At 34.7% G+C, this 26,426-nt stretch overlaps 4 protein-coding genes across 6 annotated transcripts in view; 1 reads left to right on the top strand and 3 right to left on the bottom strand.

Moving 5' to 3' along the window:
* The first annotated feature begins 8,394 nt into the window (after positions 1-8,394).
* On the top strand, positions 8,395-10,080 carry LOC116126207. Its single transcript, XM_031411914.1, has 5 exons — positions 8,395-8,540; positions 8,647-8,726; positions 9,381-9,499; positions 9,597-9,673; positions 9,769-10,080. Exons 1-5 carry the CDS (start codon positions 8,444-8,446, stop codon positions 9,792-9,794), a joined length of 399 nt encoding a protein of 132 aa, XP_031267774.1. The 5' UTR covers positions 8,395-8,443; the 3' UTR covers positions 9,795-10,080.
* A 985-nt stretch (positions 10,081-11,065) lies between these two features.
* LOC116126221 (transcription factor bHLH49-like) lies at positions 11,066-14,378 on the bottom strand. The gene is made up of 12 exons (XM_031411926.1): positions 14,373-14,378; positions 14,072-14,121; positions 13,646-13,882; positions 13,425-13,559; positions 13,260-13,331; positions 12,976-13,179; positions 12,778-12,889; positions 12,195-12,244; positions 11,769-12,005; positions 11,543-11,677; positions 11,407-11,478; positions 11,066-11,089 (listed from the first exon to the last, which is right to left on the bottom strand). The coding sequence occupies exons 3-12, from the start codon at positions 13,847-13,849 to the stop codon at positions 11,066-11,068; spliced, it is 1,245 nt and encodes a 414-aa protein (XP_031267786.1). The 5' UTR covers positions 13,850-13,882; positions 14,072-14,121; positions 14,373-14,378.
* Positions 14,379-14,858: 480 nt separating this feature from the next.
* On the bottom strand, positions 14,859-15,966 carry LOC116126170. 3 transcript variants are annotated; one of them, XM_031411872.1, is made up of 2 exons: positions 15,910-15,966; positions 14,859-15,564 (listed from the first exon to the last, which is right to left on the bottom strand). In XM_031411872.1, the coding sequence occupies exon 2, from the start codon at positions 15,526-15,528 to the stop codon at positions 14,893-14,895; it is 636 nt and encodes a 211-aa protein (XP_031267732.1). In that variant the 5' UTR covers positions 15,529-15,564; positions 15,910-15,966; the 3' UTR covers positions 14,859-14,892. The 3 variants fall into 3 exon arrangements, with proteins under 3 accessions (XP_031267732.1, XP_031267731.1, XP_031267733.1); XM_031411871.1 differs by having other exon boundaries at positions 15,761-15,943; XM_031411873.1 differs by having other exon boundaries at positions 14,859-15,512; positions 15,761-15,943.
* Positions 15,967-19,053: 3,087 nt separating this feature from the next.
* LOC116126183 overlaps positions 19,054-26,426 on the bottom strand; it is a 32,473-nt gene continuing 25,100 nt past the window's right edge. Inside the window, exons 2-5 of the mRNA XM_031411887.1 lie at positions 22,963-23,781; positions 19,732-20,547; positions 19,517-19,593; positions 19,054-19,390 (exon numbers count right to left, since the gene is read on the bottom strand). Of these exons, the coding sequence (XP_031267747.1) occupies positions 19,552-19,593; positions 19,732-20,547; positions 22,963-23,781 (1,677 nt within the window). The 3' untranslated portion in view covers positions 19,054-19,390; positions 19,517-19,551. The remainder of the gene's footprint in view (positions 19,391-19,516; positions 19,594-19,731; positions 20,548-22,962; positions 23,782-26,426) is intronic.

The raw sequence follows: 26,426 nt of genomic DNA, 5'->3' as shown, positions 1-26,426 counted from the left end.
TACCGTTGGAAAGCTTATTTTGAGCCCGTCAACTTGGAAACAGATTTATCTAGTTAGAGGTTGTTTTCAAGGTTAAAATTAACCATTTTGGCATGTTTTGAGGCTGTTTTAGTGTTTTACGCGTTTTTTTCTATTTTATTTAGGGTTTTCTTGTTTTAATTAATTTAGTTTTTGTTTCCTTTTGTTATTATGAGTCTTATTAGGGTTGGTTGTCATCCTATATAAACTTATTTTTTGTTTTGGAGAATATTCAATAAATCATTCAAATTTTAAGGTTTAAGTTTCTTGATTGAGATATGTGTTATCAGTTCTAAAGGTGTAATCAAGTGCTGGCCTTGTTTATCACGCTAACTCGCTATGTCAGTAGTGATTAAGGCTATTGGAGTTGTTGCATACTTCATCATTAATGGGTCATGCAAACGCATTTGGGGGTCATAGGAGCAGCACCCCTGAGCCGGTAGGCGTTTTGGGCTTTTTCTATGTATAACCACTGAAGGATTTTTTAAGTTATTAATTCTTTATTGGGTTTGGGCTTAGCAACAGAAATCCTCATAAAATTAGGTTTTAGTCTTTTAAATCTAATATATAAACACATTTTTCTCTTGTAATGAGTGATAACAAATAATATGGCAAATTCATTCATTGTATTGAAATAATATTGACTCTGCTGGACTTAGCTTGTTAATTGGGTAAACCACGTTAAATTACATGTATTACTTTTTCTCTTTATTGTTTGTGTATATGTGTTTACTGTTATTTTGTTTTCGTATTACTCTCTATTTTGTTCAAAGGTGGTCGTGTGATAGTGGTGTGCCATGGTGGTGGTGAGGTAAGGATGGAGTAGTAGTGACAAAAAAACAAATACAATAAATATAACTAAATTACTTGAAATAAATGCAATGTTACCTAAGACAAATGCCACTCTCAAGCCAAAAAGAATTTGCTAGCCTACCACGAATATCTTAAACTTAGAGAAGAAAAAACAAAAATTCACAGGGTTAAACAATTTGGTTCAATGTACTCAACTTGGGAAAAATACAATTTCATCCTTAAACTTTGCCTTAAGTAATTTGAGCCCAATATAATGTTTTAGTAACAGTTGGATTCTTGCCAGAAAGATATAAGCATTTAACATTATACGATAGTTCTAGCCAGGTGATAGGTCCCATAATTATATGTAATATTATATTTTTAAAGAAAATATTTTAATAAAAGATATTAGAAAACTCTATAGGTTTTGATGCTTGATTTTGACATCAACTACTCGCACATGTAAAATGCTAAGCGGACTTATAAGTCACACGTGATATGGAGATATTAAGTTAAATAATGGGTGAGAAGCAATGTTTAAAGTGGTTCAGATGCTCAAAAGCGAATCCTACGTCCACTACTATTGTATTAATAAGAGAGTAAAAATCAGGTCACGTTTAACGGCTGAGTTACAGTTTAGAAAGAATACAAAAGAGAGAGACAAGGAGATCTATTTCAGAGTAAAATTAGTCAATCTCTACAAATGAGAGGGAAGGCTTTTATTTATAGTGGGAGAACTCAAGGTAATGATTACTAAATCTGCAAGTGGGTAGGTGTCATGCAAATCCTTATTTGCATCTCATTGGTCACCTGCTTGAGGGATTTCCTCAACTTGTGTAGGGTTTGAACACGTGGGCGATCTCCAACCGCTTGCTAGCCTAGCACTCATCTACTACAATAACAAGAGCCACACCACTTGTGCCATTACATGACATGGCTACATCTGGATAGCACAAAACCTTCTTGAGCTCTGATAGTCCCATGCTAATGAGGCTCGACGTCAGCCCTACCTTTTTAGTAATAACAACAAGTTTCTTTTATTTTCCCGACCTTATGACCTTGCAAATGTCTAGGGTTAGTTTGGTATGGTTATTCAAATAGAGCTTATGAAAAATGAAAATACAGCTTTTATAAAAAAATTATTGTTTGCAAAAGGGCTTTGTAGTATTAATTTACCAAAAAGACCTTTAATATATAAGAATAGATCAAGTCAAATTAATTTATTAAATTGAATAATGATATTTTAAAATTTTCAACACTTTAAATAAGTTTAAAAATAGCTTAAAAGATTTTGAGCTTCTTCATAAGTTATAAAATGTTAGAGCTAAAAAATGTCCTTGGCCTTAGTGGGTCGAAAAACAAAATACCATCAACAAGGCTCAGAGCCATGGCCCAATTTCAGTTGGGCCCATAATAGAATTCACGTAATGGGCTAGCCCATTGCACCCACTGGACTGCTTACAGATTGAACTCAATCACTAAAGCCTTGATTCACTTAGGCCTCACCATCAGTTTATCCAAGCCCAGGCCTAGGCCCATTGATCCAAGATCAACTACGGAACCTAGGGTTTACTTAGACCCTAAAGCCATCTATTTCTTATTTCAATACTACCCGGATTCTCTCGAAGAGTTCCGCCTACATCTTAATTCATCTAAGATCCGAATCTTAAACTAAATAGAACTCCTTCCCCTATTAAGGCAAGTGAATTGAAGACTTTCCTATTCACCAAACCTCAATCATTATGGACTAATAGTCCTACTAGGATTCGAAAATCCTACGACTATATATAAACAGAGGTTTGCCCTCTCATAATTTGTTCAACATTACACCTTCAAACCCCTTAGTTCTCACCTTTGAGAGCTATACACCACCGCTGTAGTTTTAGTCTCCGACTAAACTTCCGGTAACTCTTTCTTTCCCTTACCCTCACTAAATTAGCCTCATTCAGCCTTGCTAACTTGAGCATCAAAGTGCCTACAGCAAACTCCACCCTGGTGTTTCCTGTTCGCTTCACGCTTGTTTGTTTGTGTGTGCAGGTGTAACGGATTGCTAGTGGCCTCAACCTCACGGGATCAGACCCACCTTTCCATAACTGTATACATAAAATAGCTTTTTTTTCTTATTTTAATTTTATAAATGCTTTTGAATTACAACTAAACAACCTAAAATAATTTTTAAAATGCTTATGACTTCAAACAAGTTCTTTTGATCTGTAAACTAAGTTCAATCAAGTATAGACTCTAGAATAAACACTTTTAATAACTCAATGCAACCCAAACTGGAAACAGAACCTTTCGTCCTTCTGTCAAATATATCATATAAACAAATATATGAAAATCATATCACAAGGTCTTAGACCCACGACAAGAATATAATCCAACAACAAAGTCTCATTCAAAATTCTATAAGCAAGCTTTTAATATATATATATATTTCATATTTTATGAAGAAATTGGGAAAGATGAAAATCTGAAAACATGCCAAAAGCATCCTAGGAATCTTAATTGGTTAAACTATTTGTTGAAGAATGTATCAAATGCGATTCATGTTTTATGGAAACAAAGGTATCGGCAGAAAGAGTTTGTGGCTGCTTTTAACAAACAGAACTTTAAAGGCTCTTTGTAAAAGAAAGAGCCAGTAAAGATATATTCCTATTAGAGGTTTAGCGAAATCCCAAATTAATACCCTTGGTTGCATTTATTCCAAATTCCCACCTTTAAACTAACATTGTTAGTGACTGTTGGTGGTGGTCGAAAACAGTGAGTGAGGTCAGCAAGGGAAGGTATGGGTTTTGTAGGGAAGATTGTGAGGAGTCCAACGATGGTTTGGAAGTGATTTTGAGCTTTGAAATCGACCAAAAAAAAGCAAAAAATTGTCGGCTTGGATGCTGCTAACATGAGCCGCTTTTTGCTAATATGAGCTCATCTTCTATCAATAAAAGCGTCAATGCACTTTAGCATGCTAATGTGTGCCATGTTACAAGGAAAAATTGAGAATCTGTTACAATAAAGAAAACATTGTTACTTTAAGGGTGAAAATCTGGAATAAATGCAATCAAAGGTATCAAATTAGGATTTCTGTAAACCTTGAGTGGGAATATATCATTTTCTCAAGAAAGAAATCAAACTTTTTTCTTTTGGATTCATGACTCAAATTTCCACCACAAACCATTCATAAATCGGCCCATCCGCATACCATTCCAATATCCATCAACAAACCATAAGAAAACAAAGGGAAGTGATTTTCAGCACTATCTAATTGATTAGTATCCTTCATTACTAATAATTAAAAGTTAAAAATTAAAACAAAATTATAAACTATAAATTATTTCTAGTAATTTTCATTAAGGTTAAAATTGTCATGACAGAAAAATATTTAAAAGTGGGGCACACTGATCAATTTGATGGGGGCTAAAAATCACTTCCCGAAAACAAAACATAACAAAAAAAATTAATAGCCGCTGACCATATTAATCCTAGGTGTTTAGTTCTATTACGTTTGTGCCCCCTTAAAACTACCATCAATCTTTAGGTTTTTTTAACTCTAATAATTTTTTATTTAACAGAAATTGTAAATAATCAACTTTAACATAGTCATAATTGTGATAAAATTCTCTCTCTCTCTCTCTCTCTCTCTCTCTCTCTCTCTCTCTCTCTCTCTCTCTCTCTCTCTATATATATATATATATATATATATATATATTTGTTTGTTTATTAGTTTTGCTCTCCATAAAACTTATTAATTGACATCTTTATTTTTATAGAAAAAAACAAATTCAAAGAATTTTTCAATAGAATGTAATAATTATTATCCCTTTATATGAACTTTTGGTTATCATATATTATTCTAAATTTTAAACTATGTTTTTTTTAATTATATTTTGATATAAGACTTACCGAAAATTCTGAGTCAACCACTTAATCCAACTAACAAAGTCTTATTAAAAAGTCATACACACATGACAAGCAAGTATGCATAACTGATCGTGGCATGCCACATCAGCACCACATGGCATGTGAGCTTAAATGACACTTATATAATATTAAATATTGTGAATCGTATGTCATGTGCCACATAGTTTGTAAAATAATGACTATAATGACTATGGATTGGCTTCTTATGTTCCACCCCGAGACAGAAAAATTGGACTCCATGACGAACTATGGAGCTACATGGAAAGTGGGGGAAAATGTTGGGAAAAGGCTGAGCATATAAATCTCAGAGAGTGGCTTCTAACAGGAGAGTAACTGACTTTACTTTGGCCCCCACAGTTTTAATAAATGTCTTTGTGGGGGAACTATGTAGATTTTGTTCAAAATGCCCCCCATAGTTTCAGAAATGCATTAAACGAGGACCTAAACCGTGACGCCATCTGAACTCCTTTGGGCTATGAAGGGTCAACTCGGTGAAGAAGAAGAAAAAGAAAAGAAAAAAGAAGAAATAGGGAAAAGAAAAAAAGAGATAAAGAAAAGAAGAAGGCGGTGGTGAAGAAAAAATAAAGGAAGGAAAAAGAAGAAGAGATAATGAACTCTAAAGGCTCTTTGCAAAGAAAGAAATCAAGCTTTTGTTTTTGAAACAAGAACATGTTTTCCAATTCATGATCAAATTTCCACCACCAACCTTAACACCTTACGTCAACAAAATATCAGAAATCTAAACATAACAAGAATAAATAAAAACAAGAAATTTCGTAAGATAGTTTGCTTTCATATTGAACAATGGAACCGGTGAAGGAAGATGCAGAAGTGTACAGCTAGAGAGAGAGATGAAGTTACCGCCTTTAAAACCAAAGGTGCCAGTAGCAGAGCTCGAGAGAGAAGGAGAGGCAGAGGCCTTACTAACCGGAGATCAAGGAGCCCAACTGTGGTAATTCTACCACCATGCTTTTTTGTGGGGGACATCAACTTTTGCAGGCACAGGAAGTAGCACTTCTAGGGGCACATCGTCGGCAGCAATTGGCTCAGGAAGTTGCATTTTTGGCAGTATGCCTACGCCATTGGCAAGCACTGGATGTAGCATTTTTGGCAGTACGCCATCGGCAAGCCCTGGAAGTAGCATTGTTGGCAGTATGCCTATGCCATCGGCAAGCACTGGATGTAGCATTTTTGGCAGTATGCCATCGGCAAGCACTGGAAGTAGCATTTTTGGCAGTATGCCTACGCCATCGGCAAGCACTGGATGTAGCATTTTTGGCAGTACGCCATCGGCAAGCACTGGAAGTAGCATTTTTGGTGCTGTAACTCCACCTATTGCTAGCACAGGAAGTAGTGTTTTTGGCGGTACATCTTCTGCAATCCCAAGCACTGGAAGTAGCATCTTTGGATTCAGTGTGGGAGCTACTTCTTCAGCTTCTACCAACCAGGCTCAAGTTTCTAACCCTTTTAGTGTTGGAAGTGCTCAGGCATCTGTTAATGCAACTGTTCTTGCAACTTCAACTCAGAGCACGCCTAATATATTTGGATCAATTTCGCCATCTACCTCATTTGGGTTGGCTGGGAATCCCGCCTTTTCCTCTGGCAGTTATTTATATGGCTCCTCAACTTCTACATTTGAATTGAATTGCACTTCTTCATCAGAGGCCAACTCAATCAGCTCCACCAGTGGCTCTACTAACGATGTCTTTGGTTCCAGTTGGCAAGCCCCTAAGACTCTCTCATTTGCTTCAACATTCAACTCTTCATCTCCCTCAACCAGGTTTCTGTTTGGAACAACATCTTCGTCTGCTGCTACTATCAGTGCTCCTTTTGTTTGGGTCATCCACGAATACCACATCAAGTTCCATTTTTCCGTTTTCTTCAGCTGCAGCAGCCACCTCATCACAACCTGCCTTTGGTAATGCGGCTTCTGTGTTTGCATTTGGTTCTACTCCCTCAAATAATAATAATGATCAAGTGGTTATGGAAGACAGCATGGCTGAGGACACAGTTCAGGCATCCACACCTGCAGTTCCAATATTTGGTCAACAACCCATGACACCTTCGACTGGCTTTGTCTTTGGTTCAACAACTCCATCAAGAGCAAATCCTTTCCAAGTTGGAAGCCAACAGAGTCTAGCCACCCCCCAGAACCCTTCTCCATTTCAGGCTTCTGGTAGTTTAGACTTCAATGCTGGAGGTAGCTTCACATTGGGCAGCTACGGTGTTTACGAGTCTCAAATAAAAATCAAGAAACTCAAGGGCAGGCACAGGAGGAAGTAAATACAACAATTCTAACAGGTAATTTGGTTTCCTTTTAGGAGGCCGTGGTTATTTCCAATGCTGAAAAGAAAAAAAATCAAGGACAAAAGATTAACAGCATGAGCTTTGCTGTTGGGTTAGTCACCGGAATTGTTTGGTACTGGCAAATATAAGTCAGACGTCGCAGGGTTTTGAAATACGTCGATCATGTCCTTCCTTTACAACTTTCTTCTGGGCAAAGATTTTATAGTTGCACTGCCAGGTATAAGTTGTCACAATTTTGTAACAGTCTTAGTAGCAAAATCTAAGAACATTTATGGCGTATTTTAGTTGATAGGGGTTTCAGGTTGGGCAGTTGTACCTTGGATCCTTTTCTGTACTCTGTTATATGTAATTATGAATCATAAAAGAAAAGGATATGAATTTTATTCTCCGTCTTCACTTGAATTTTAACTCTTTTCTCCTTTTCCAATTTTCCTTTCTTTGTTTCAGATTCTTGTATGGTTTTAATATTTTTTTTCCCAGGCAATCAATTATATGGTAGAAAGTGATGCTTATTTTTAAAGTTTTTGGTAGAATCCTATTTATAATGTGTTTTGATGAGGTTTTATTATATTAGTAATTTTATCCGATATGAGATCACAACATTTCGGATGCCTCGCTCTTCTGCGCTTTGATAAGTAGCCGTAGCCCGTAGGTAGCGCATGTAATTTCTCTATTACTTGTGTCTTTGTGAAGAAGAATCATGGACCCAACGGCAAGAATGCATTTTGATTGGGCCGCCCTGATGATCCACCTGTGCAGGGTAGCTGACACCATCCATCTTGTTCATGCTGTCTCAAGTATGAAGCCGTACTTGTTTTCTCATTTGTTTGGTCGTGTAGTTTGTTGTTTTTTATGAAAGATTGAATTTTGTTTGTGGTTTTTGGTGGGTTTATTTCTGTCATTGTGAATAACGAGATTCATGTTTTATGCAAATAAAGAGTGAAACATCTGCATGCTGAGTTCATCTCCATATTATGGCTGTTTTTAAACGGTAAAGGCTCGCTATTTGTAAAGTAATGGAATCAAACTTTGCTGTCAGAAAACTGACCACCAACCCTTCATGGATGGGCCCATTTCGGCCCAGCTGCATAACATTCCAATTTCCATCCCCAACCTTTTTTGACTACACGTGTAGAATTTCAGCTTTGCAACCTGCTTTTTTCTCGGCTGGCTGGCTGGCACAACCGCACAAGACTCTTCTTTCATACTACAGGAATGCCTTATATCAAGAGACCATCTGATTAAAGAATAAAAACAAGATTCTTTTTTTTTTTCTTTTCCTGAAATTTCGTAAAATAGTTTGCTTTCAAACTGAACAATGGAACCGGTGAAGGAAGATGAAGAAGTTTACAGCTGGAGAGAGAGAGGAGCGAGAGAAGGAGAGGCAGAGACATATTGATAGCCGTTGATCATGGTCCTAACAGCAAGCATCCTTTTGATTGGGCCCTCATTCATCTCTGCAGGCTTGCTGACACCATCCATCTTGTTCATGCAGTTTCAACTTTCAAGTATGAAACCATACCTTTTTTTCTTATTTGTTTGGTCGTGTAGTTTGTGGATTTTGATGAAAGATTGAATTTTGCTATGTGGGTTTTGGTGGGTTTGTTCTTGTAGGTGTGAATAACGAGATTGTTTATGAGGCCAGCCGGGGGCTCATGCAGAAGCTTGCTCTAGAGGCTATTGAAGTTGCTATGGTCAGTCAATGATTGATTTGCTTTTCTTTTTTAATAGTCTTTTGTGAACTTCATCCGTTTCTGTTTGAGAGATGTTAAAAAAGAAAATCTGCTAGATTTGTTTGATTTCTAAAATTAGTTGGAGTTTCTGTTTATGTTAGTTTAATGAAGTGGATCAACTGATGATATCCTTTATAGGTCAAGTGAAAAAAACATCAAATAGCAGTACTAGGCTTGATCCAAAATTACTTGATTTGAAGCCTGCATCAATGCTAACAATGAGCTGCTGAAAGACTTCTGGGTCCTTGTTCTTAGCTTTGTATGTATGTTACAACTCCATATTTGTAAAGTTTGCTTCTTCATTGATATACAGCACAGTTACAGGATTATAATTCCCTCGATCATGCCCTTCAATATAAATTTTAAATTAGTATATGATTAGCTGTCAAAGAACTTGGTAACATGAATGGACAAACTTTGTACATAAATTGATGTGTCACAAAATGAATGGAAAGAGTGAAAATAAAAATGTGAATTCAATAAATGAGAGAGAAGGATGTTGTAGTTTATATTGAAACCTTCATATGGTTGCTGTGTAGTATTGTAACTTTGAGAATCAATGCAAGGTGTTATGAGAAGAGTTAGCATTAAATTATTGTAACTGACATGGACCAGGTGATGACCGAGGCTTGGATTGTGCAAGGTGAAGCGGGTAAGGTAATTTGCAAGGAAGCTGAAAGGATAAAGGCTGCAGCTGTGGTTATGGGTACCCGAGGCAGAAGCTTAATGCAAAGGTTCTTTCTGTGTGTTAGTGTGTTTTATTTTTACTATTGTAATGCCTTATCTTACTGTGGTAATGCTTCTCTTGTATGTTGTTGGATTTTTGTACAGTGTACCGCAGGGAAGTGTGAGTGAGTATTGCTTCCACAATTGTAAATCTGCTCCTGTCGTAATTGTTCCTGGAAAAGATACTACCATCAAAAAACTGAAATTTTCATTGAGTAATTCAAAGTTACATTGCTGGGGTTAGTTACACAGAGTTCATTATTGTTTGGATTGGCAGAAGCTGGTGATGAATCATTGATATGATGGAACTAGGAACACGTAAGAAATTGCAAGTCATGAACGCTGTGTATTCTGTAATATTTTGATTGGTCATATAGTTAGCAGGACTGCAAAATGTGTATTATTTTGTAGTATTGGTGTGTCATTGATTCTTTTGGCTTGATGGTATTGTTAGTCCTCTGTTGGCACTGATAAGATTGATTGTTGTAATTTTTTTGAATATGATCCTGAGTCATGTGACTGAAATTAATGTCTGATTGCCTTGGTGCAAAATTTAAAGAAATGCATGACAGTAAGCGCATTAGATCCATGGATCCTAGTCTTCAAAAGCACCAAGCATGGAAATGTTAGTCATTTTTGTATTGTTTGATGCAGCTAGGCTGCATCCTGTAATCTCTATGCCACCTTAGCTCCTATCAACTAACAACATCTCCAGCTCTCTGGTTTCTATGAGTATCATATTGAACTTGAATCAATCATTGTCGGTGGCATCTGCATGTGGATAATTAGAGGGGATTCTCATAAGTTCATCGAAGTAAGTTACAAATGCAGAAATTCTTTAACCATTCATCTATATATAAGCTCCAAAATGAAATTTTCTTTTACTGCCTAGTTAGTTTATATGGTCTCTGATAAGATTGATTAGACATCCTAATTTTCAATTAAGTAGACCAAACCAATCTGCTAACAGAATGCAGATATTCAACAAAATGGTTGATGGTGGAAAATTCACCATCCTCCATTTAGCCTACCTTTATGAACGAATTTTTTGTCTTACGAATATAAATATTTTCGTAGGACATAAATGACTAATCTTATCCACCATTGGGTGGTCCAGTAGTCAACTAGGACTCTTGGATTTATTACTTAAGAGGTCTTGAGTTCGATACACCTGGATTGTTAATAGGGGTGGCCAATGAAGGGATTTACCACTCGACCAACCCATTGGAATAACAATATCACACCAAAACCACCCTCCCGGTCTTTAGGCCTAAGCCTTTACCACTCGGCCAACCCATTGTTAGTTTCCCTTACTCCATCTCCTTCTCCATCTATATTTTATCATATTCAACTTAAAATCAAGATTGGTGTGATCAGAATGCAATAAACAGATAAAGCTGAAGTTAATAGGTATTAGTCTTATTCAATACTGTGTCTCAAGTATACATACAAATATTTATATACGCTATGTACTTAGCCAACAAAAAAAGAATCTGGATCAAAAGGCATCAGAAAACAATAGCTCATTAAAGGAATTGTATCATGACTCTTTCTCTGATTTCACATCTCCATCTTTAAATTGCTAGCTTCAATGGAACCTGCAATAATCAGTTTATAAACTTTCAGATACAATACTTGTGATAAATGGGCTCATGGGAGTTTGCGGTTGTGGGCATGTGATTATCTTCTTTCTTTTTGATTATCTGTTTTCTTGGGGATGAGTAAACAATCAGAATTATTGAAACTGTTTGATGATCTAAAGGATAAAAAAATGGGGACCCAGTTTTGCTTTTATAGGTTGCAGTAGATGGCTATGGTGTCATATGGGGAGCCGAAATGCGTTACAACTTCAATTGGTCTTTCTTTTGAAGAAAAAACTGTCGTGGGAATACTGTTGGCAAAGATATTTCCTCACCTCTTTGGCAAAGAAGTTGTCAATGTTGAAGTCAAGCCTGGGATTGACAGCAGCTAGTTTCATTGATAGGAACTGTAGTTAATTAACAATATGAAGAACTAACTCCTGAAACTGATAAACCATGTTAAATTATTACCTCTACTTGTCGTTGAAGAGATTGAACATAGTTGATGATTTCGTCAAGCATTCCAGCTTTTCCAGTGATCTTGTTACACCCCGGTACTAAATCTTGCAAATACTTCATTCTCTCACTGATTTTTTCCCTTCTAACCTGCATAATTACAGCATAATCTGATTAAACTTTTGTTCATAACATCTACTGATAATAAAAAAAGCCAGAAATTACTGAAACTGCAACTCACTCTTTCAGCTAAGCTATGACTATCAGTGGCTTGACCGCGGCGTGCTCGGACATGGATGTAATCAGGTTTTTGAACCTCAGAAACTTTTGAATTCTCTTTAGAAGTATCACCAGATGTTTCTCTGTTGTTATTGCTGTTACTTTTGTTGTTGTTGTTGTTTTGCTCTGTGATCTTTGAATCTCCCTCTTCAGCACAACCTTTCATCCTTTTGTCTTTGGCCTCATCTTCTGCTCCAACCTACCCATACCCAAAACAGAACTTTCATTAATGATCTAATGTATCTTTTAAGATCTCCTCCTTCTCTTTAATTTAACCAAATGTATCACACAATTAAGACACTTGTCTACTCAAAGCAGTAAATGAGTACATAAAAGAAGAAACTTTGGCTTGAAAATTAGAACTTTTTAACACAAATTCCATACATACATCATTCGGCAGATAATCCCGCTCGATAATTGTTTGATCAACAACATCACCTGCAGGGGGAGTTGGATTGCTGGTCAAAGGGGCAAAAATATATACCGCATACATTATAAATGTTTCAAAATTACTTTTGAATTTGCTACACTAACTTTAGATAGTACATTATGTGCTTAGATAATAAATAATTGTTATATTCATTTATCTGTTTTCTTGGGGATGAGTAAACAATCAGAATTATTGAAACTGTTTGATGATCTAAAGGATTAAAAAATGGGGATCCAGTTTTGCTTTTATAGGTTGCAGTAGATGGCTATGGTGTCATATGGGGAGCCGAAATGCATTACAACTTCAATTGGTCTTTCTTTTGAAGAAATAACTGTCGTGGGAATACTGTGATCATGGAAAAAAAAAAAATCTATAGTTTTAATCATTTTAGAATGAAAAGGATAGAAAGTTTGCATAGGACCCCAGTTTTTCCAAAGTGAAATCAATTAACATTTGTGGGGCTCTATGAGGTATCTATCACTTGAAAAATAATCTAAACAACAAGCACAAGTTTTGACAAGACATATTTAGATTTCTGTACCTGTAAATGCTTGAGATGGGAAGGGTGTTGATGTTGTTGTTGATCTTCCTTGATCAAAGGCCAAATTGTAAAAGTTTTGTAAATCAGCATCCCATATTGAAGAGGGCTGTAGCTGCAATGTCAGTAGTATATATCTATGTGAGTAAAACAGCAAGTAAATGTGATACAAACTGTAGAAAGGATTAATAAATTACTTACAGTGAAGCAAGATGAATCAAGAAATGTTTCCGGGGAAGCACTGATGGTTCTCCGTAGCCCCATATCAGAAGGATTGATTCCCATTTCCGATCCAGAACATGAAACTACTTGTTGTTGTACAGGATTAGACTGAAGATAAGCAGGATTATTCATATCTGATGACATTCCAATTGGTGGAAAATTGGGTGGACAAGCAGGAAACACCTATTAAGTCAGCCAGTAACAATTAGACAGCCATTAAAATCCAACATCAAAGTCTGCTTAATTTAGACATGTTGCCTCACCTCTTTGGCAAAGAAGTTGTCAATGTTGAAGTCAAGCCTGGGATTGACAGCAGCTAGTTTCATTGATAGGAACTGTTGATTGTGATGATCACAAAGGAGAAGATCCAGTTGATTAACAATATGAAGTACTAACTCCTGAAACTGGTAAGCATGTTAAATTATTACCTCTACTTGTCGTTGAAGAGATTGAACATAGTTGATGATTTTGTCAAGCATTAAAGCTTTTCCAGTGATCTTGTTGCACCCCGGTACTAAATCTTGCAAATACTTCATTCTCTCGCTGATTTTTTCCCTTCTAGCCTGCATAATTACAGCATAATATGATTAAACTTTGTTCATAACATCTACTGATAACAAAGCCAGAAAACACTGAAACTGCAACTCACTCTTTCAGCTAAGCTATGACTATCAGTGGCTTGACCGCGGCGTGCTCGGACATGGATGTAATCAGGTTTTTGAACCTCAGAAACTTTTGAATTCTCTTTAGAAGTATCACCAGATGTTTCTCTGTTGTTATTGCTGTTACTTTTGTTGTTGTTGTTGTTTTGCTCTGTGATCTTTGAATCTCCCTCTTCAGCACAACCTTTCATCCGTTTGTCTTTGGCCTCATCTTCTGCTCCAACCTACCCATACCCAAAACAGAACTTTCATTAATGATCTAATGTATCTTTTAAGATCTCCTCCTTCTCTTTAATTTAACCAAATGTATCACACAATTAAGACACTTGTCTACTCAAAGCAGTAAATGAGTACATAAAAGGACAAACTTTGGCTTGAAAATTAGAACTTTTTAACACAAATTCCATACATACGTCGTTCGGCAGATAATCCCGCTTGATAATTGTTTGATCAACAACATCACCTGCAGGGGGAGTTGGATTGCTGGTCAAAGGGGCAAAAATATATACTGAATATGTTATAAATGTTTCAAAATTACTTTTGAATTTGCTACGCTAACTTTTGATAGTACATTATGTGCTTCGATAATAAATAATTGTTATATTCATTTATCAAATTGATAGATACAGTATATAACAAAGTATAAAGTGAAATCGCGGAACGAAGTTTGGCGCATTTATTTATTTATTTTCCATGTAAAACCATAAAACTTACTTGCTCTTTCTGTTGGAGTTGTCGACTACTTCAGTATTAATGGGTAACGGAGACGCACTCGGGGGTCCCGCTACCCGGTCAGCGGGCGGGTGCCCCGCTCCCCGGTGAGCGGGCGGGGGTCGCGGGGGCAGCGCCCCCGAGCCCGTAGGCGGTTTTGGGCTTTTCCATGTATAACCGCTATAGGATTCCTTTTAAGTTATTAATTCCTTTTTGGGTTGGGCTTAGGAATAGGAATTCTTGTAAAACTAGGTTTAATCCCTTAAACCTAGTATATAAACATACTTTTCTCTTGTTATGGGTGTGAGAACAATTCATTCATTGTAAACGAGAGAGGTGAGGCATATTGCAATAATATTGACTCAGCTGGACGTAGCCTACATTGGGTGAACCAGGGTAAATCGCGCGCATTACATTCTTTGTTTACTGTTTGTTTTGTTTAACTATTATTATTTTGTTCCTGTTGCTTCTCTATTTCGTTCACTTTCTGCCTCCGTCTCAAATTTCAGAAGTAACTGATTTGCTAGTTCATCTTGAATCTTTTTAGTGTCTGCTTTATCAGATACCTCATCCAAGAGCTGTTTTTTCTTGGATTGCTGACCAACTTCTTTGACCAGCATGGTTTTGCCAATGCCACCCATTCCGAAAACCCCAATAATGCCACCTCAGTATCTGCTAAAGCGTTCAAGACACCATTCAAAGTTGAGAGTCTTGATTCAAATTCCTCGTAATCTTTGTTCTTAAGCCGAATGTCTTCATGAGTGGTAGGAAGGGAAACTTCACTGCATGTTTCTTTTTCCTGCAGGAATTCAGCTACAGCCTTCACCTTTTTCGATGCTTTCCTGCTATTTTTGTAAAAGGTGATCAAGTTGAAACATCGGCTGTTTGTTTTCTCTTGAATCAACTTCTCTGCTTCATCAATGATGGAATCCACATCCCTCTGCCAGTCTTTAACCTGCTGTTTGATATTTTTCACGTTCTTTTCAGCTGCAACAACCTTATCCTTCACCTCATCTCTCGCATCCTTCAGCTTTCCAATTTCTTTTTCGAGATTGCTAAAGTTGCTTTTGTAGTTGTACAAGTACATAAATGGACGCCCTATAGGAGCACCTAAGCACTTTCCAACTTCTAAAACAGCATTCCCTGCAGTTTCTTCCATTCTCAACCCGTTTTTCCTTCCTTAGAAAAAATAGAGCTGAACAAAAAATAATAATAATAATAATAAAAAAAATAAAACAAAACAGAGAAAACAACGGGACAACCAGGGAACAAAACCACAATAACAGTAAAATAGTGACAAGGAAATTATTCCAGCGAAATTTAGACGCAAAAAAGTGGATAGAATCGGATTACAAGTTAAAATATGAAGTGATTTGGATATTAGTGCTTACTAAAAGAGAAGCAGGGGATCCAGATCCAGAAGAAGGGGAAGCAGTGAAAAATCTAGTGATAAGTATTTTCAAGCAAAATACAAGGAAAGATCTGGTTTTGGACTTTGTATGGACAGACTTAGTAGAAGAAATGAAAAGGGAAAGCGTACTCAGAGATGTCCATAGCAGAGGGTTGAAGTGATACAGGACATTTGTGAATTTGAATAGTTTAATAAAATTATTTTGAAAGGCTAAAAATGTTTTGTTAGTCAACAAAAAGACAGCAAAGAAAGAAACATGCCAACAAACTTTCTTTTTCTTTTTTTAAATGCATTATTCAACAGACTATTAAATTACTAAATCTATAAAAATACAGTAAAGCAAAGACATGCACCAAAAAATACGATAGATCAAATATTAATTGAACTGTTTCTTGCTTTTTTTTTTAAGAAGAAAGTTTGGTAAATATCAAAAGCCTAAGTTTTCTTAAGAATTCCCCACTAAAGCAAGCATTGACGCTATAGTGAAGCACGGTGCTAAGGTGTAACAGCCACAAATGGGTAGATATCATCCTTAAAATCCGGCTTGGAAGGAGAGAGGGCCCATGTGGTTATTAACCTACGTGAAGTTTTGATTTTGATGTGTTTGAAGATGGTTGATTACGTAAGAATTTATTTCGATATGTTTAGGGATGGTTTTGATTTTGTGTAATGCGTTGTTTGAATGAAAGAGGTGAAGGAGAGGGTATTGATGAGAGAAATTTGAAATGTACATAGTTATTCACTAATTTTACTAATTTGAGCGCTAAAGAGTAATTTTATAATCTACTTATCATTTCAATAAAGGGTTAAAAATGTAGGAAAATGATAGAGTTACCGAAAAGTTTACATCGAATTTGTACACCGAATGATGTGACAAAATTCTGACCATTGATTAATATTAACTGATAATAAATAAATTGTCAGGATTTTGCTACGTCATTCGGTGCACAAATTCGATATAAACTTTTCGGTAATTGTAGCATTACTCAAAAAGGTATAGGATCTATTAAAGTTGGTCACAACTCATTGTCTCCCTTTCTATAAAGGATGGTGAGTGAGATTCTATTTAATCTTCTTTGTCTTCTTCCTGTTCATTCTCATTAATTTTGTTTATTATTTCATAATGCACTTAATTTATTAAGGTATTAATTTTGTTTCATTATTTCATAATGCGTTAATTTATTAAGGTATTGGGCAAACAGAGAGAGATCTTATGGCTTCTCTTTGCTCGGCCAATCTTATCTCCATTTAGGCGATCAAGAGTAGACTTGGCAAAACAGTTACGGGTCACTAATTTAGAATCAATTTTTATATTTTATTAAGTATAAATCTTATCTCCATCTAGGCGAAGATGAAGGTACAAAAATATCATATCATAAAGGATTAGAGTGGAAAGCCGACGTTTCGAAGACAATAAAATGCTAAACAAACTTACCAAAGTGAAGATAATAGTTGAAAGGAAGATGGTATCTAAATGACCAAGGCGAGATTCTGAAATGTAAACCACAATAATTCGCGGACTCTTTGAGAGTCCATCCTGAATTTCACTAGTACTGCAGTTTCCTGATATCATATTCACTTTTATTGATGAAGTATGTGATCAGAAGATGCACTACAGTAAAGCCTACCAATGTGTAGCCGAACAGCACCACGGGAAACTAAAGTAACCATTAGAGCTGCAGTGGGTGTCTAATCAAATAATCTGTCAATACACTTTCTGCTACACCAAATATAAGTTTTAGTGTATCAACGGTAAAAGGTTCATGTGAAGGCGTTGCATAAATCCAGTGGTATAAAGCTTTAAGAGACAAATTTTGCATCAGTCTAGTCAAAAGTTAAAAACATCTTAGACACATATTAATTTAGTGGTTTGAAGAAAACAGAGTCTTAACAGGACTCTTCAATCCCTCCACATTAATCTCTCTTTCCTTTTGTGTAACAAATTTGCAATACGATTTCTATCTCAATAAACAAAATAAAGGAGACTAAACTTAACAGCATCAACCATCAATTTAGTATAGTTAATGCGTAAATATTTATCTTGTGTAAATTTACAAAGAGATTTATGGATGCTGATTTTGAAACAAGCAATAAGTGGGAAGACATAATAAGATTCCCAAAGAACTGAATCAATCCACTCATTAAGAGAAACTACATCAAGCATTGGAATAACAGCTTCAGTCTTGCAAAATCCATTTAGTACACTATCTCATCTCAATATATATAAACCAATTTTGGCCTTCTAAATCACTTAATAAATAGATTAGAAGGCAAATTGAATTATTTATGAAGTCATAGATTAGCTACTGTAAACATCAATATATAATTAAGAACTTCCACTAGACCCAAGTGTTGTTTATGCCAAACCTAAGGGATGCACTTTAATTATCCCATTGAATCTTTCGTCTTATAATTTGATTTATATCTCTTTATTTTAAGTGTCTTTCCAAATCATTGACATGTCAACTATAGTTGTGTAGTATGGTTTCAGTCTGATTTAAATAATTCTTTTTAATAGTACTACTGAGTACACCATTTGCATTAAAATGCCTTGTATATCAAGTATCAAGTAATGTAGTGTTACTCTAGTTAAAAAATCATTTATTGGTAGGATGCCTTTTTTTTTTTTTTTTTTTTCCTTTTTAATCATAGATGTTCAAATGAAGAATCAAACCTAAAATCGTGCGCGTATCCACACCTCGTAACTCTTCTTAGAGATACAGGACACTCAAGCCCCGCTAAAATTTGAAACTTCATTTTAGTCCTAAGTATTTTAGTTCTGTTACATTTGTGCCCCCTTAAGAAATTAATTTCCTTCCATTTTTTCTTTTCGTAGCTCCTTAAATTTTGTCATCTCAATAGGCATTTAAATATCATGTTGTTTTAAAAAAATCAAGGAAAGAAGAAGAGATAATGAACTCTAAAGGCTCTTTGTAAAGAAAGAAATCAAGCTTTTGTTTTTGAAGCATGAACATGTTTTCCAATTCATGACTCAAATTTTCATCACCTACCTTAACACTTTACATCAACAAAGCATCAGGAAATCAAAACATAACAAAAATAAATAAAAACAATTGGTGTTGGGGGGACATCAGCTTGGGTGATCAAGTAGCAGTTCTGATGGCACATCACCGGCAGCAATTGGTGTTGGGTTGGGCCTCAACTCATTCTCTCCCATCTGGAGGTGAGTGGCCCAACAAATTAGGCCCGAAACAACTCCGTCTTATTTTTATCTTCTTCTTCATTATCCAGCAGCCAAAACGTGACGTGAGAGAGTGAGTGTTCTCCTCTAGTCGCCATCTTTTTTAGCCAGCCACCATCCAGCTTTTTTCCACCATCGTGTATATGTTTGAGAGTGAAGCAAAAAACAAGGAGAAACGGAGAAGAAATACGAGTTTTTGAGTCTGTAAACAGTGCATAATCAAATCGTGACCTGGAGTTCGTTTGCCGTCCGATCGTTCTGATTTTTGGATATGTTGTTCATGAGCCACAACTCTACATTCTGAACGGTGGAGATTTGAATCCAAGCATTGAAAGGCAGTCAATTGTGGGTAAACCCGAAACTGCAGTTTTTATGTCTTTTGGGATTATTCTCTCCATAACTTAACCCCTGCATAATTTCCACAAGTATTAACACAAAATTTTGTTAGGATTTTGGATAAGACCATCAAATTACGAAGCAGCAGGATACTTTCTTTGTCTATAAAGTATAAAATGCATTTAACTAAAAGCTCAACTTCTTTGTGTTTTGGGCAGACACACTTCTGTTGTTCAAGCACTATTGGAAGAGCTGCCGGGAAATTTCTGACCAACCTGCCATGTAGAGATATCAAACCACTTAATGTTTAAGCAGTCCAAACAAATCTTAAAACAATTTAAATATAACCAATACACAAGTGTTAACGGGAATAAGAAAATCCAGATAAAAGTAATCGTTCACTGAATACTTACCACTTTCCTGTGAAGTTGTTGTATAGTAGTGTTAAGGTCACCCTCCCAGCATTTTTTATCGTCATACAAAATATGCTCTCTTTTGTCTAAGTTTGGTGTGCTTAAGACTCCTCCAGAGAATGTGTTCATATTGGGGCATTTAACCACATCTAAGTCTTCCAAAAATGGGAATTTGAATGTGTAACTCCCAGAGCAAAAACTTGTGAGACTTTTTAAATTTTCAAGTGACAATGACTTCAATTTGTCGAAAACAATTTCATCGTTTTCTGTATCTCCCTCATTTGATACTACTTCTGTCATCATTCTACAGTCGTATATTGTCACTCGTTCGAGTCGCACTAGACTTTTTGCTGTTGAAGATGATACCAAGTTTATCAATCCATCGCATTGCCATACGAATAGACTAGTTAGACTTTCATAGGTCGCTGAAGATGGCAGTAGATTAATCAAAGTGTGGCAAAAATAGACATCTAGCATTTCAAGATTTTGAATAATTGAGTCTAAATGAGAGTCTTGTTTCCATATGTCTTTCAAATTAGAAAGTCCCCGTAGCTCCAATTGTTTTATCTGTGTGAGCATCCCAGCACGTTTCTCATCTTCTCCACATGAAAAAATCTCTTTGTATGGACAAACTGTTAATACCAGTTTTTGGAGGTTGTTAAATCCCTCAAGGATTTCAATTGGAAAGCATGCTGAATCATCCTTAATGATCTCAAGAAATTTCACTTTGGAAAACTGATGTTCTGGAAACTGGTCTTGCCATATAGACGTGATGTCCTCTCCACTTAATGTGATCAATTCCAAATTGGAGTTAACCTAAAAATCAACCGTATAAATCATATCAAAATTAATATTCTCTTTAACATTTCACATGGTATTTAATAATTTTGTGTATATATATATTTTAAATCGGAAGCAAGCAGAAAAAAATATTTTTTTTGACTGTAGACAAACTAGGAGTCATGCAAATAGCAATTTTACTATATAACTTTAATTTATGTCAAAATCTAATTTAATTTATGTCTAGTAAGCATTGAGCAAAGGCAGTGGCAAGGCAATTAAGGAAATTGCCATAGGTTTCCTCTGAATTAGGACAGGACAAAGTTAATAGTACTACAATGAATTTTACTATTTATTATCTGCAATAAGTTTTTAAACTATAAGATAAATATTACACTAAATAATTTTGGATGATATAACTCATACTTATTATATTATCATGAATACCGATAATAACATAACATTTCAACTTATTATTATCTAGAGCTGATAACTTCTTGTAATTTCTCTATGTAATCCTGAATTATAACAATTCTAAGCATTTTTGTCCCACTCAAAGTGAAAAATTCCACATGCACTCATATATAGCTCACCATTCGCCTTAAAACGCGGCGTTTCATTCCAAATGACAACACANGTTTTGTTAGTCAACAAAAAGACAACAAAGAAAGCGACATTCCAACGAACTTTCTGCATTATTTAGCAGATACCATTAAATCACTAAACCTATAAGAGTACAGTAAAGCAAAGAAATTCACCAAAAAATATCAAATATTAATTGAACTGTTTCTTGCTTTTCTTTGGTAAATATCAAAAGTAAAAGTCTTCTTAAGCCAGCTGAAAAAACAAAACGTTGAAAGTAACAAGGCACCAATCATGAACATTGAGCCAAAAGTAGAAGGTGTAAATTCCACAATCAATAAAGTAAAAATGGACTTTGCCAAACTTTATAATAAAGTAATAATACATTGAAGTGGTAGTCTTTATCTTTAATCATCAGTAATTGAAGAGAGCACACTGTTTAAGATTCCCTAACAGATATACATCACATCTTCACTGTATGGTAGAAGCAAATTGATGCATGTGACCAAAAATAATTTTGGGTATGTTTGGCTTATTATTTCTGTCCATATTTTCAATTCTATTCTCTAAATAATGTTTGGCATATTATTCTAAAAATATTATCCTATTTTTTAATTACTTTTAGACCTTATAAGGTTATTAATTTCATTAAATACCCCCTAAAAAAAGTTTAAAAATTAGCAAAAATATCCCCACGACCAATACTTGCCAGATTCTGGTAACCACCATCGGTGGTAGCCGAAATCCGTACAACGGCCTACCTGCCGACCAGAAATGGCCGAAAGTTCATCGATTTGGCCTTTTTCGGCTAGATCCACCACGGATCTAGCCGTAACGACGGCCAAATCTTGACCATCATTGACCGAAAACGACGGCCATATCTTTGGCCGTCGTTTTGGCCTTTTTTGGCCATTGCGGCAACAGCAGGCCGTGGATCTGGCCTTTTCCGGCCAGATCTGTGGTGGATCTGGTCGGAAAAGGCCAGATCCACGACCTGCTATGGCCACAATGGAAAAGGCTATAACGACGCGTTACAACACAGATCTGACCGGTCTGTGTCATAACACGATTTTTCAGCCAGATTCCGACGGTGGTGGTCGGAATCTGACACTGCAGGTGATGGGGGTGTTTTTGTCATTTTATACATTAGAGCGTTTAATTAAATTAGCAAACCTAAGGGCTTTTTCATACATTTTTAAATTTTACCTCGTAATACTCCCCTATCCAATTACCCAATATTATTCCTAAAATCCTATCCAAAATAATAAAGCAAGCGCACCTTTAATGTTTTAGTTGGTTTCGTCTCTATCCACATTCATTACTTCCATTTCCATCGTTCCATGGAACGTAAATTAAGCATGGTCCTGATGAAATTAATATTAGAACGTCTTGATATAGAATGATTAATGCATTATTATTCTCTTCTCTAGTCAAGATGTCTTGATATTAATTTTATAAAAAATCATACTCATCCATAATAATATTTTATAATTTAGATTTAATTATTTTAGATTTTATATTTAATAGTATACGATGGAACATTATTATGTGATTACTTTTATATAAAAAAAAAAAAAATGGTATCTGTCATTGTAATAATATTTATATATATTTATCAATATCAATTAAAGCANATGGTAATACAAAGAATATTTATTATATTTACAATATATATTTTATTATTTATTATCTTTTACAAGTTTTTAAACTTCTAAGTTTTCAATATTTATGAATTTTATTTACATTTAAATTTTAAATTTTAATATTTAATATTTTTTTTATTAATAAACTTGAATTATACTGCCAACGATTCAAGTTTGAAGGGGAATAAGAAAATAAAAGAAAAATAATTGTTAACAGAATACATACCTCTTCTTTGTACATATGTTGTACAGTTGTATTAAGGTCACCTTCCCAACCCCATTCGTCTTTATCCTTCTTATCTTGTTGAACTTTCAATAAACTTGGTGTGTTTAAGATTCCTCCAGAGAAAGACTTCATCTTGCGACAACGCTCCACAATTAATTCTTTCAAAGATGGGAAGTTCAATGTGTATTTCCCAGGGGAGAAGCATGTGAGACTGTCTAAATATCTTAGTGACAACAACTTCAATTTGCTGAAAACAATTTCATCTTCTACTGCCACATCTTTCTCATTCGATACTATTTCTATCATCATTGTGCAACCTTCTATTCCCATTTCTCTCAACTGTACCAAATGTTTTGCTACTGATGGCGTGAATATGTTTATCAATTCGGTGCAGTAACTTACTTTCAAAACTGTTAAATTTTCGAAAGATGCTGGGGATGGTAGCACATTTATCATTCTGCTACAGTCACTTACTTTAAGAACTTCAAGATTTTGAAGAACAGCATCCAGTTTGAAGTCATTCCTCCACAAGTATTTCACATCAGAAAGACTGCTCAACTCCAAACTTTTTATCTGTATCAATGTCTCTGTACGTTTCTCATCCTCTCCACATGTGAATATTTCCTTGTACGAACCTTCTCTTAGTATGAGTTTTTCCAGATTATTCAATCTTTGAAGGATGCGAACTGAAATATTTGTCGATTTATCGCCTTTGATCTCAACTATACATCTGCTGAAGAAGTTTTCTGGAAATTGTTGCTGCAATGTTACCATGTCGTCCACTCTGCTTAATGTTAATTCCTCCAAATTGGGGTTAATCTACAGATCAATTTGACAAAATCAAGTTGAAGTTGAAACTCTCTCAAACAATTCAACACATAAATATCAAGTAATCTATATATAAATGAGGAATATATTTTGAATCGATNTGACCACAAAAATAATTTACTGTTTTAGTTGGTTTCCCAAACAGCAAAAGACAATAAAAATTAGTGGGCTCCATTAGTTACTCTTCACTTTCCCATACTGTCCTTTGAAAATTAATAATCAAGGTGGCTGGTACATCTAACGGTCAGATATTGTCTACTACAATAGGCCCACTTGAAAATGATAAATCTAATATTTTAGTCTTTAATTAGTAGTACTAATCATACACCATTTGCATTAAAGAGTAATACTATATTTACAAAGTCCCCATACAAAGATATATATACAAAGTGATGTGTCATACCATGATTGGACAATGAATTTGACTTTAGTTAAAAAGTTGACTTTACAAATTCACTCTCCTAATCATAGTATGACACCTCACTTTGTACACACATCTTTGTATGAGGACTTTGTAAGTGTAGTATTATTCTGCATTAAAATGCCTCGTATATCAAGTAATAGTGTTACTCTTCAATAAAAAAATTATTTATCGGTAGGATGCCTATTTTCTTTTTTGAAACAGGAAATCCAAATCAACTTAGATATATATCTCGACTAATCCTTAGAGCATACTAATGCAGTAACCCATTACTAAAATCTCTCACTTAAAATGAAGATACTCAGATAAAAAATTGAACTTAAAATAATACATTTATCCGCACCTCCTAACCCTTCTTAGAGATATAGAACAAAACTTGTATTATATACTATATTTTTTGTAGGGTGGTTAATCTCATAATTAGATATAACATTATATCTTAGAAGAAAACATTTTAATAAAAGATATTAGAAAATTCAAAGGAGTTATTTTTCTAACCTTACTACTCTGTAAACATTAAGTTTCTATTTGGTATGATTTATTCAAATATAGCTTATATGTTTTAATACATATCAAGTCAAATTTATAAAATAAAATAAGAATACTTTTGAAAAAAGATCTTATAGGATTTTTTAAGCTTCTCTCACAAGCTGTAAAATAGCTTATTTAAAATTTATAAGCATATTTGAAATACAATCAACCATTCTAAAAAATTTTAAAAGTATTTATAACTTTAAATAAACTCCTTTAATTAATAAATAAACCCAATCAAATAGGCTCTAAAATAAAGACGGCTGGTATAACCCAAATCGTTCCTATCTCAAATACATAATCCAACCACTGGCGGACCCACGTCGAAGAGAAATGACACTCGGGCCCCCCTAAAATTTGAAACTTTTATTAGTCCTAAGTGTTTTAGTTTATTACATTTGTGCCCCCTTAAGAAATTAATTTCGTTCCTTTTTTTCTTTTTCTAGCTCCTTAAATTTTGTCATCTCAATAAGTATTTAAATATTCAAGCAAATACAAGGAAAGATCTGGTTTCGTACTTTGTTTGGAGAGACTTAGTAGAAGAAAATGAAAAAGAAAAGTGTACTCAGTGATGTCTATAGCAGAGGGTTGAAGTGATACAACACATTTGTGAATTTGTGCTCACTAGTAACATGTGTCTTGAAAGTTGAATGGATTAATAAAATTAAGCATGATCCTGATAAAATTAATACCAGGACGTCTTGATTCGTGAAGGACTAACACATCATTATTCTCTTCTCTAATCAAGATTTTCTAACATTAATTTTATCAAAGACCATACTCATATACAGTTAAATTCAATCTCATAAAACTTAAATAATATTTTACAATTCAATCATTTCTGGTTGGCAGGCGGGCCGTTGTACAGATTTCAGCTACCACCGACGGTGGTTTCCAGAATCTGACAAGTATGGGTCACGGGGGTGTTTTTACTAATTTTTAAACTTTTTTTCAGGAGGTATTTAATGAAATTAATAACCTTATAGGGTCTAAAAGTAATTAAAAAGCAGGGTAATATTTCTGGAATAATGTGCCAAACATTATTTGGAGAATAGGATTGGAAATATGGATAGAAATAATAAGCCAAACATGCCCTTAAATTTTTAAATCATGTATTGCGTATTAGGATACGCCTTTTTAAAAAAAAAATTAATAAAATAATAAATAAAATAATCAAAATTTTCTAAAAATTAATATCATTCCCAAAATTAATTAAAGAATTTTATGGTATTATTGGGTTTAAATTATGGTATTACATAATCAAAATTAATCACAAAATAAAGAATTTATATTACTTCCTCTCAACCATTCATATCATTTCCAAGATCAATATCAATATCTATATTTTAACTTGTATTATTATTATCATACAAAATGGGTAACATATGTTTCTCTTCACCATTTCAATACAAAATAGGTAAATTTGGACAGGTTTTAATGAACCGAGTTGGGTAACCTAGTTCCGATCTAATTTTTTTTAGGCACTTAGTCCAAATTAATAAAGTCGTATAGATTTATATCAATATTTTTAAAGATATAAACGGATACGTATTATATCGTAAGATATATATTAATGTATCAAAATATTTATGATATACTTTCTAATATGTATCATTATCGACTTATATCGAATTGTATCATATAATATATATCAAAGTATCATAAGATATTAATAACCACAGAA

Source organism: Pistacia vera, unplaced genomic scaffold (genome assembly GCF_008641045.1).
Source record: "Pistacia vera cultivar Batoury unplaced genomic scaffold, PisVer_v2 Contig177, whole genome shotgun sequence".
In the NCBI taxonomy this organism is placed as follows: Eukaryota; Viridiplantae; Streptophyta; class Magnoliopsida; order Sapindales; family Anacardiaceae; genus Pistacia; species Pistacia vera.
The sequence above is the reverse complement of the archived record's forward strand: the minus strand, read 5'-3'. Positions and strand labels throughout refer to the sequence as shown.

Excerpts from the sequence above, each read along its gene's own strand:
- LOC116126207 (XM_031411914.1), top strand. The coding sequence starts at position 8,444 with ATGGTCCTAACAGCAAGCATCCTTTTGATTGGGCCCTCATTCATCTCT. Across the intron at positions 9,500-9,596 it reads GGCAGAAGCTTAATGCAAAG|TGTACCGCAGGGAAGTGTGA; the intron begins GTTCTTTCTGTG and ends ATTTTTGTACAG. Across the intron at positions 9,674-9,768 it reads CGTAATTGTTCCTGGAAAAG|AAGCTGGTGATGAATCATTG; the intron begins ATACTACCATCA and ends TTGGATTGGCAG.
- LOC116126221 (XM_031411926.1), bottom strand. The coding sequence starts at position 13,849 with ATGAAAGGTTGTGCTGAAGAGGGAGATTCAAAGATCACAGAGCAAAAC. Across the intron at positions 11,678-11,768 it reads GTCATAGCTTAGCTGAAAGA|GTTAGAAGGGAAAAAATCAG; the intron begins GTGAGTTGCAGT and ends GTAATTATGCAG. Across the intron at positions 11,479-11,542 it reads CTCTTCAACGACAAGTAGAG|TTCCTATCAATGAAACTAGC; the intron begins GTAATAATTTAA and ends AATTAACTACAG.
- LOC116126170 (XM_031411872.1), bottom strand. The coding sequence starts at position 15,528 with ATGGAAGAAACTGCAGGGAATGCTGTTTTAGAAGTTGGAAAGTGCTTA.